We start from the raw sequence: 11,048 nt of genomic DNA on the forward strand, positions 1-11,048 counted from the left end.
TCATTGCACCTTATCTTTTAGAGAACAGTCTAACATTTGAGTGTATTTATATTTATTTGGTGACACTTTGGCCACTCCTGAAAGCCTTACTGCATTGGCCAAACACTATTTATATTAGCATTAATTTCACTCAGTGCAATTGGGTATCCTTGTAAGAGTCTTGGAGTAGCTGGCTTTGGAGTGTCTAGTGGCAGTAACTACCTTACAGTCTGGGCAGAGGGGCATAGCTAGCAAATCTGTGCCAGCCTTTCCCAGGTGTGTGTGTGTGTGTGTGTGTGTGTGTGTGTGTGTGTGTGTGTGTCTGTGTGTGTGTGTGTGTGTGTGTGTGTGTGTGTGTGTGAAAATGAAATCTCAAAGAGTGTGTGTCAGCTGCTTGGAGCAGGGACATACAGCACTGGTTTCACAGAGAGAATGGTGGAGTACTTGGCTTGGACACTTGGCTGAGGACTCAAGTCTACAGCTGTGCCAGTGGAGAGTCTTAGCTGGGGCCTGGAGAGAGATAGAGAGGGAAACCCAGCCCTTGGCCAAAGTGTGTTCCCTTTGTGCTCTTAAGGAAAATTGGGCTTGATCCAGAGAACTGTATCTGGAAATACAGTGTGTATCTATTTTTGTTCCAAGTGAACACCCTTCACCAGTGTCAGTGGTGAGGGTTCAGGCTCTTTGATTACTGGGCCCAGAGGAAAGGACATTAAGAAGCATTCAAAAGTTCATTTTTAAATCCTCAGAAAAATTCTGGTTATGGACCCAAAAATACCTTCTTGATACAACAAAGGCAGTTACATTTTTAGAAATAGTGCCTGTACCTTCCAAAACACTCTTCAAAGCACATTTTGAAACATGAGTCAGATCAGAAAGAATTTCATTCATACAACATTTCTGTTCAGGAGGGAAAGATACATCAAAGTCATCTAAACTGTAAGCGTACTGCAAAATAGATTTCCACATGAAACCCTGGTAATTCAAATTTTTAAAAACTAAATTACTAGACTGACACACCTATTTTCCTGAGATTCTAATCACTTGCCAATTTTATCCAGCAGGGTAGGGTTAGAAAAAAAAGCAAGGCTCTTGTTAAAACTGGCAGCTACAGAAACTGCAGGTGGGTCAGCTGACAACAGAGAAAGACAGCTGCCAGATCAGAGTAGACCTTATAGTTCCTCAAAGCCTTTTTAGGAACTGTATCACAAGCCAATAGGGTTTTGCATGCAGCTTTATAGACATCTTCTAAGGCTGGTAACAGAGGAGGAACAGCTAAACATTTGGAATCTCATCCTCAATAAGATCATAAACTCTGCCAATCTCTGGTGTATCTCCAGATTGCTTCTAATCAAATACATTTCTAAACCTAGATAGCATCTGTGGAAAGGTGAATACCTACACAGGTTTTTGAACCTAATCACCTTCCGAATAATCAAACAGGATGGATTCAAGAGTGTTCACTACTCTCTGCATCACAGCCCCCATCAAAATCTGCATCATTCGACTGATTTCTAAAAAAAACAGCCACACAGTCATTCTGAATAGAAAGACAGTCTCCAAGATTAGCTGACTATTAAACACTATTAGCTAAGGACACCACATCAGCCCTACAGATAGCAATAATCTGTTTGTTTGTCATGTGGTAAAGTCTGTTTCATTTTATTATAAACTACACTAGAGGACAAAATATCTGGGAAAGTTTATATCTGGCAAGGGGTCTCTCACCCCCAGAGCTCCACTGCACCTAAAAGGTTTGGTTCTCTCGTATCTGAACTAGGTACCAAAACAGCCCTGGAGGATGTGTCAGACCTCCATACCATAGAGAGCTGCATGCTCACACCAGAGGGTGGACACAGAAAAAGGTAAGCGGTCTGCAGTCTGGCTTAAGGCAACAACAGATTCTGAAACCGTACACTGAGATGTGTTTCTTTTGATTTTTCTTTTTAGGTAGAACTGGAACTTATGAGAGGAGGTGCAGCCATATCAGCATCCATCAAGTCATAGGAAAAAACACCAGCCAGACTAAATCACTGACATTATTAAAGGCTGATTAAGGGCAGAAAAAATACAGACTATAAACTATGCCCCCCACACAGGAAATAGGGATAAACTCCATAAAATATAACAAAAATAATTTAAATTGTGCTGTCTTGTTCTACAATCGGCAAAATGTAGTAATCCGTGTACACAGTCACAGTACCAAGTAAAACTCGCTTGTCCAAATAGTGGCAAAAATCAAAAATACACAAGTCAAATAGAAATCTATTAAAACAGCATAAAATAAGCACTGAGTTAGAGATTCCCTTGTCAGAAATGAAAAACATCTCCACAGAAAATGCAAATAAAATAAATTACGGCAAAAACTGAGATTTCACGATAAAAACAGCTGTAGTAGTGTTCAGCCAGTAGTAAATATATAACTGAAGAAAAAGTGAGAAAAATGCAATGTCTTCTTGTCAAAACTTCCAAATGAAACAACAGCAGAAGCAAGAATCTTGCTGTTTAAATGACACCACAGACATCAGTTTCCCAGTACAAGTTATAGAACTTTAGAAATTACAAATAACTGCTTAAAAGTAGCTTTAAGCATGCAAACAACCCCAGTTGTAAGTTAGAATTTCCAGAGAAATTAACAGCAGTAATAAATAGCAAGAACATTCAAATAAAAAAGTTAACACATATAAATATAGATACATATATTTATATGTATATAATTATGTGTTAACACATATGACTACATACATATGATTCCATTCATGTATTATCAAATTTATTTAATGCTGAAGACAACACAGACAAAAATAACAGCTAGCATACACAAGACTGAATTAAAAAAAATCAAATATGTGAAAGACTGAAAAAAGGAAAACAGATTCCTTCCCCCTCTTTACTCTAACCCCCCGCACACACGTATAACACTAGCCTCCAATTTATCTGAACAGTAGCAGTCTTATGGGAGGGCTTCATCTGTAAGGTACTGTGTGGAGTTAGGTTTGGGGCAGGGGCACGGTTAGAATTAGCACAGATTCACCTGCTGCATCTCCTCGGTAATATGTAATAACCTTAACTTGCCCCTGCCCCAGTCCTAATCCCATACCGTACCTTACAAAAAACCCTTCACCTAACACTGTCACTACATAAGACAAACTAATACACACAAATCCACATCAACAGACACACTGCAAACATAAAATCTAACAACCCCTTACCTATCCTCAACCCTAACTCAAAAATAAACACACACTTACACAAACACAACACCTATACCCTCACCTAACCCTTACCCTAAGCCCCCAAACACACAGATACACACACTAACCCCCCATCCAATCCTAACTCAACTGTTTCTAAGAAAAGGCAGTTTGAGATAGCAGATGTTCAAATCTCAATCAAGCCTAGTGTTTATCGAACAAAGCAACATATGACAAATTGCAGGGGAAACATACATATATTATTTTATATAAAACAGAAATAAATCAACAGTATGTAACAATTAAGAGGAAGGGAAGTTCCCAAAGGGATCTTATCTGAGTCTGTAAGCTCCATTGTAGGGCTTTTTCAAGTGTAAAAACAATACGACTATCAGTTAGCCATCTTTAAATGTCTCAGTTTGGTTTAGATGGCTAACTGATAGTGGTATTGTTTTTACACTTGAAAAAGCCCTACAACTGAGTTAGGGTGAAAGCACTTGCGGAATTTACTCAATAAATACTTTTTGGACATTCACCTTGTATGCTGATACGACCGTTTTTCTTGGAGTTTTGGTTTTACGGTCTGTTTCCACTTATTTTACTCTGAGTCTGTAAGTTGTAAACTACCAATACAGGCTGCTGAGGAGTTTAAATTGTGAGCGTTCTATAACTGGCAGTAAAAGACTGAATAACTGCAAAACTGACATTTTGTGACAGGAGTTAAGCTTCCCCTGATGGGAGGGGTAGGGCATAGCCAATCCCCTAACATAGAGAGTCGGAGGAGTGGATTCTGAGTTCTGGAAAGCTGCCAACATGAGTTTGTGCAGTTACAAAACCCATATGCCACTGAGGCAGTGTGAATGATGAACACAGGGATAGGCGAGTACTAAATAAAAGCAGCTGTTAAAAAGGGATAATTCGCGGAGTGAAGAAGACATTGCATTATACTATAAGAATCAATCAAAGGAGGTTAGAAAAAATTGGGAAGAGACTGGAAATGCAGGACACATGTATGTTTTCCAAGTATCAACAAAGTGCAAAAGGTTTAGCATTTTTTTTAAGTGTTTGCTTAGGTATTTTTATACCTAAAGCAGGCTTCAGAGAAGTATTTCTCAGGTAGAAAGTAAATACTGGAGGTGTAATGGGAAACAGAAAGATAACTGGGTATATTCTTTTTAGGAATGTAATGAATTGACAAATATTTCATACTCCTTAGTGAGCACTTTGTCAGAAATGTGGGGAGATAAAATTATTGTAACTAAGGAAATGATTCTTTTCAGCTACGAAATAGTATCTGAATTGCCTAGACATAGCAAGATCTTACTAAGTTTAATACTACTAACTTCCAAACATTGTCAAGCAATTACTTCTTCTTCTTCTTCTTTCGGCTTTTCTCGGTTAGGGGTCGCCACAGCAGAACTTTGGTCCGTTAATGATTGGCAGCAGATTTTTACGGTGTCAAGGTGCCAGCTTGACGCCCAACCTTCAACGAAGGCATGCCCATTCTATGCATGTCTTTCGAACGCCACTCGACCGCTGGGAGGACATGCAGACTCCACACAGAAGGCGGTCCAGCAGAGAATCGAATGGAAGGACCTCTTGCTGTGAGGCGACAACGCTACTGCTGCACTACCGTGGCTTCCAAACAAGCAATTACTACAAAATGGATTTCCAAACAAGCAATTACTACAAAATGGAAATCAAAATATGAACCAGTTGTAATTAAAGTACTGAATATTGTAAATGAGATAAAAAATGGAAATGGGATCTTTAGAAAAGGAAAGAAGCAAATTACAAAGAAATAAATCAATTTGTGGAAAAATACTGCATAATAATTGTCACCAGGAGGAGGAGTGAGGTTCAAGGGACTGTGGGAATTATGCAATGTATGTACTGCTGGAGTGAAGGACAACTATTAAAAAGAAAAATATATAAGCAGTCTGAATGAAAACAACGAGGAAAATGCTACTATGGTATGGTTTCTATTTATTTATGTGTATTTATGCCATTGTTTAAAATGAGATTAAATAAAGATTACAATAAAAAAAAAAAAAAAGATCCTGAAGGTTGTGTCTCAAGGATAATCAAGAGAGTCTGTTGTAAGCTTATGGTTTGGAAGTCAAGGAATAAAAGGAGGTTCCTTCTTCAAGGCAGTCTGGTAAGGCTGTAAGCAAGGCAAAACTGCGATGATCCTCATGACATCAGTATTGAAAGTATGATTATCACTGAATGCATACTAAGTTATAAACTGTGGTATCCTGGAGAATTTCCCTTACCCATGTAACAATCATCTCAGAGTACATAGATATAAATAGTAAAGGTGTTGGGGAGCAGTAAGTCAACCTATACAACTTTTTGATGCCTCTGAGTCTGAAGTCAAAAGGATTAAACTTCAGTTTCTTACACATCTGACAATAGCTGGTTGGCCTACCACTGGCGGTCTTTCAAAAGGGATGTTTTTAATGGAATAACATGTTACAAACACTTGATATGAAAGGTATGGCTACTTATAACACTAGACTTAATGGGAAAAGCTGTGGCTGCAGTCCTAGTAGGCACTTATTAAATCTGAGAAATCTGATCAGCCTCTGCCAACTATTCAACAATACCTAGCTTCTGCCTTCCTCTTCAGTTCTTTCCTGCTGTGAAAAAGCTGAAAAATGAAGAGAGACCAATACTGCCTTTTACCCTTTATTCAGCACCTTCTGCTAGATTTTTTTCTGAAACAAGTGAATGGGAACTGTTCACAGATATATTCCCTAAAGGTTTTGTATATATCTTTTATTTTTGCTGCTTTCTGTCAAAAATTTATTCTATCAAGTAGAAAAGTACTCAAGTTTGAAGAACCATGAAGAACTGAAGTGGCACCCAGGGCAGACCATCTTCCACCTCTAGCTTTTCCAAATAATCTTACTATTGTTCGGCCCCAACCCCTTATATATCTTAAAAGAAAGCTCCAGACAGTTTCAATTCGGTAAGTCTTCCAGTAACAAAGGCATAACCAAACTGAAAATGACAGACCCTAATGAAGACACTAAGGTAAAAAGGTAAGGTTAGTATGGGCCCAACTTTGATTATGGAACCCACCACCACAGCAGGTGATCCTCTCCAAGTTCTAGTGCAACCAGCCTTTTCACAAACTATGGTTCTGCCAGTCCAAACATTATTGCCTTCTTCTAGAGGTTTGTGCTTCTCTAGCCCTTTAGGAAATGGAATGTCTCTTGTCAGCTGTCACTGGCATCATCAGGCTAACAAAAACCAAGGCAGGCTGCATTGGTGACAGGGCTGGTAAACCAACACTTGTGGACTGGTGTTCAAGTCTGACACAGGTCACTCAATCATGGAGTTTTCAGAGCTCCCAGCTTTAGTTTTAACACATTTCATTCATTTCAAAGTGTGTGTGTGTTCTCTGTATCACCACAACTGGATGTGAGTTTGTTGCCATGAAAGAGTCACTGGTATTAAGACTAGAACAATGGGACTAATGGTTGATGGAGTGGAATAAGGTCTCAGTAAAAAAAGCAATAATACAAACTTTCTATCTTACCTTAAGGTCTGGAGGCAGTTTATTGGAAGTATAAACACTCAGTTTAATTTGTGGCACATTCACTTTCAGATTTTCAAAGTACAAACGTCTCTGAGGCCCGCTCTGCTCAGTGCTCTTTTCATGGATAATTTCATCAAGCTTTTCAATCTCTACAGGAATGGGAGAAAAATACATAAACACAGATGACTTATAGAAAATGGAGGGAGAGAAAGAGATGCAGAGTGACTATGTCAAAACAGTAAGAATATGTCAGAATAGTAAGAAAATTAAATACTGAATGTGAAGTCATTCATGGCTGCATTTTTTGAATTACCAAAGTCTGAACATGAACAAGTGTATGAAGTCAGCAAGTATACTAGCAAAAACAGTAAACTCACAAATATCATTAATGATATTTACAGTTACTGTAATAGATTCCTACAGTTGAGTGATCAGTCATATCTTAATTCGTATCACTATACTGGGAAATTAATCTGAAAGGATGTTTTTCATTATCAGTGTAGTTTGTAAACATAACAGATAAAGGAGCATTCACTGCAAGGCTGACAACAAACTAGAATGACTTCTGATACCCTAAGTTCAGCACATTCTGAATACACCCAAGCTCACATATTCCTGAAAGTGTGATCCTTCTGCCATGACATGTCACATATTACTCTCAAAAGGATTACCCACCCATTTTTCCTGTGTTCCCCATTTTGATTCTCACTCACTACACAAACATAACCTAAAAGACAAAAACACAAGAACATAAGAACATAAAACTATAAACTTGCCTGGATGGCAGTTATATCCACACACAGTCAGCTCTGGTGGCAGAGGGGGATAAAGCTGTGACTACAGTTTGAGTGACCCAAGTTCAATTAGCAGCTCAGGAGCTTGATGGGGGTGGGGGTGGGGCAAAAGTACAGTTGTGTACACTTGCCATAAATGTACATGTTCGAGTGTATTCACTGTTGCAGTCATTACATTTGGGTAATCTGCTGGCAGGTTGCCCTCAGTCGGCCTGAATTCCAAAGTCTTGTGTCTGCATCGGTTGCTGTCTTCTCTTCCATGACGTCAGGGGTATAAAACATCCAGCCGATGCCATTTTCTTTAGGTTTTCTTGCCCCGATGTCAGGTGCCCCAAAAGGTAGCAATATTTTAAATATATATATATATATATATATATGCATCAATATAAACTTTACCTTCATCTACAAGCAAATACACCACATAGGTTGTAGAAGATAGAGAAGGCAAGATAAACTTTAGAATGACAGGGGTGGCGGAGGGAACCTGACTGCAACAGTGAATAAACTCAAACATCTACATTTATGGTAAGTGTACACAACTGTACTATGTTCTTCGTGTTTCACTGCTGCAGTCATTACATTTGAGTAGAATTCCAAAGCTATGGTTGGGAGGCTGAGCTAAACAGCATTAGGTGCGGCTATAAGGCCCTGCAGCACTGCAGTGGCAAAGCCTGCCCTGGACTTAGAGTAGAGAGGCAAATGGTAATGGTTTGTAAAGATGTGAACAGAACTCCAAGTAGCAGCCTCCAGAATGTCTTTGGTTGGTACTCCTCTGAGAAAGGCTGCTGAAGTAGCTGCAACTCTGGTGGAATGAGACCTAATGCCCTTGGGCACAGGTTTACCATGGTGTAAGCAGCAGAAACGATGCAGTGGCTTATCCACTTTGAAATTGTCTGCTTTGAAATAGCCTTTCCTTCTGATCCTGCAGCATATGACACTAGTAATTGCTCAGTTTTTCTTAGTGCTTTATCCTGCTCAAGTAGAATCTTGGCTGTGTGTGTACGTCCAAGGAATGCAGAATTCTCTCCCATTTGTTCTAGGGATTTGGATAAAAAGTTGGCAGATGAATTGTTTGGTTATACTGGAAACCACCTTAGGCATCAAAGTAGGATTTGTCCTCAGAGACACCCTGTCTGGGTAAAATATGATGAAAGGCTCTGCAGCCATGAGGGCCTGTAGCTCTGAAACTCTTCTTGCTGAAGTAATTGCTAGTAGCAGAGCTGTCTTCCATGATAAGAAAGTACAGTTTTGTACCTACCATAAATGTAGATGTCCGATAGATATGCAACTGCAGTCATAACATATGGGTTGTCCTGCCTCAGGCAGTCCTCGGTCGGCCGAATTCCAAAGTCTGGGTCCGGCGTCGGCTGGTGTCGCCTCCTCTCCGACGTCACAACGGCTGGAGTATAAAGGCATCGGCCAACACCATCTTCTTCAGTGTTTCTTGCCCCAGATGCCAGGTGCTCTCCTAGGAAGGCTAAATTTGGTGAATGGATAAACAATTCCAGTCATGCACAACAGTAATAAACAGATACACCATAGGAGATACCCTCAGCTAAAAGGAACAGGGGGAATGGACCCAAATGAAGGAAAAGAGGGGAAGGCAGGAGGGAAAATCCGACTGCAGTTGCATATCTATCGGACATCTACATTTATGGTAGGTACAAAACTGTACTATGTCCTTCAAGAATGCAACTACAGTCATAACATATGGGTTGAATACCATAGCCAAGCTGGGGGTGGATGGAGCTAAGAAAAAGATGGTGTAGCTAAAATGCCCTGCAGGACTGCCGAAGCAAAGCCTGCTCGGGATCTGGAGTATAAAGGCAGGTTGTAGTGTTTGGTAAATGCATGCACGGAGCTCCATGTAGCAGCCTCTAGAATGTCCTTTGTAGCCACTCCTCTTAGGAAAGCTGTGGATGTGGCTATAGCTCTGGTGGAATGTGGCCTAATATAGGCTGGCACACTTTTTCCATGGTAAGAATAGCAGAATCTGATGCAGTGTCCAATCCATTTTGAAATTGTTTGCTTGGAGATTGCTTTTCCTTGTATTTCAGCAGCATAGGCTACAAACAGCTGGTCAGACTTTCTAGTGGCCTTAGTTCTGTCCAAGTAGTAGCGTAGTTGTCTGTGTATGTCCAAGGTATGCAGCAGTCTTTCCTCTATTTTGAGGATTGGGGAAGAAAGTAGGAAGGTGAATAGCTTGATTTAGAGACACCCTGGAAATCATCTTTGGCATGAAAGAAGGATTTGTTTTTAGAGAGACTCTGTCCTGATGGAAATGAGGAAAGGAGGTACTGCCATGAGTGCCTGTATCTCCTAGACTCTTCTTGCTGATGTGACTGCCAATAGAAAACCGTTTTCCATGATAGAAATTGCATCTCCGAGGTTGCTGCTGGCTCAAAGGGAGGCAGAGATAATTTTTTTTTTCCAGTACAAAATTGAGGTCCCATGCAGGTACTGGTTGTTTTCTGGGAGGCTTGATATTCTTTGTGCCTCTCAGGAACTGTCTTAGCAGAGGATGTGAGAACACTGGTGGATCACAATTGTATCTGCTGAGATTGCTGAGGCATGAATCTTTATGGAAGAATATGAGAGTCCAGAATGAAACATTTCTGCCAAGTATTCCAATATCTGAGGTATACTCAGTACTGTTGTATCCTGACCCCTGTTGGCAGCCCAGATGCTGAATCTCTTCCACTTGGCTGAATAGGCTTTTCTGGTGGATGGTCTGCGTGCTTCCAATAAGATGTCCTGAACTGCCTTGGAAAGATTGGAAGCGGAAGGAGTTAAAGTAACCTCCAGGCTGTCAGATGTAATGTTTTCAGGTTTTGGTGAACAGTCCTGTAGTTGTGTTGTGTCAGGGGCCATAGGAGCAGAGGCCACGGTTTGGTCCGAGGTATGCTCAACAGCAATGGGTACCAGTGTTGCTTTGGCCAGTCTGGAGCTATCAAAATGCCTGTTGGTTGTTCTGCTTTGATCTTCAGGATCACCTTGGTCAACAGTGGCAGAGGAGGAAATGCATAAATTTTAGGGAATTCCAGCCAGGAGAGAGCATCCGAGTCCAGGCTAGTGCATGGTGAGTCCTGGTACAGAACTTTTCCAGGTGATGATTCATGTGAGACTTAAATAGATCTATGTCCGCTCTTCCCATGCCTTTGTTATTTGTGAGAAAATGTGGGATGCAGCATCCATTCGTGGATCCAAGAAATTTCTGCTCAGCTTGTCCGCCAGTACATTGTCCTTGCCTGGCACAAACTGGGATTGCAGGTGTATCTTCAGACTCAGTGCTTTTTCCCAGAGAATCATTGTTAGTCTGCAGAGGGGGTATGAATGAGTCCCTCCCTGCTTGTTTATATACCACATGACAGTGGTGTTGTCTGTCCTATTAGTAAATGTCCTGCTGCAGTGATTTTTCAAAACTCTCGATTGCATGTATCACTTCCAGCATCTCTTTTGGTTTATGTGCAGATGTCTTTCCTTTGGTGGCCATTGACCTTGAACGATTCTGTCTCCATGTGCAACCACCTGTTGGAA

At 40.5% G+C, this 11,048-nt stretch overlaps 1 protein-coding gene across 1 annotated transcript in view; it reads right to left on the reverse strand.

Moving 5' to 3' along the window:
• VPS13D (vacuolar protein sorting 13 homolog D) overlaps nucleotides 1-11,048 on the reverse strand; it is a 3,321,573-nt gene that overhangs the window by 52,844 nt on the left and 3,257,681 nt on the right. Inside the window, exon 63 of the mRNA XM_044060428.1 lies at nucleotides 6,718-6,866. Coding sequence (XP_043916363.1) covers nucleotides 6,718-6,866 — 149 coding nt within the window. The remainder of the gene's footprint in view (nucleotides 1-6,717; nucleotides 6,867-11,048) is intronic.

Source organism: Protopterus annectens, chromosome 2.part0 (assembly GCF_019279795.1).
Source record: "Protopterus annectens isolate FY-2018-M chromosome 2.part0, PAN1.0, whole genome shotgun sequence".
Classification (NCBI taxonomy): Eukaryota; Metazoa; Chordata; order Ceratodontiformes; family Protopteridae; genus Protopterus; species Protopterus annectens.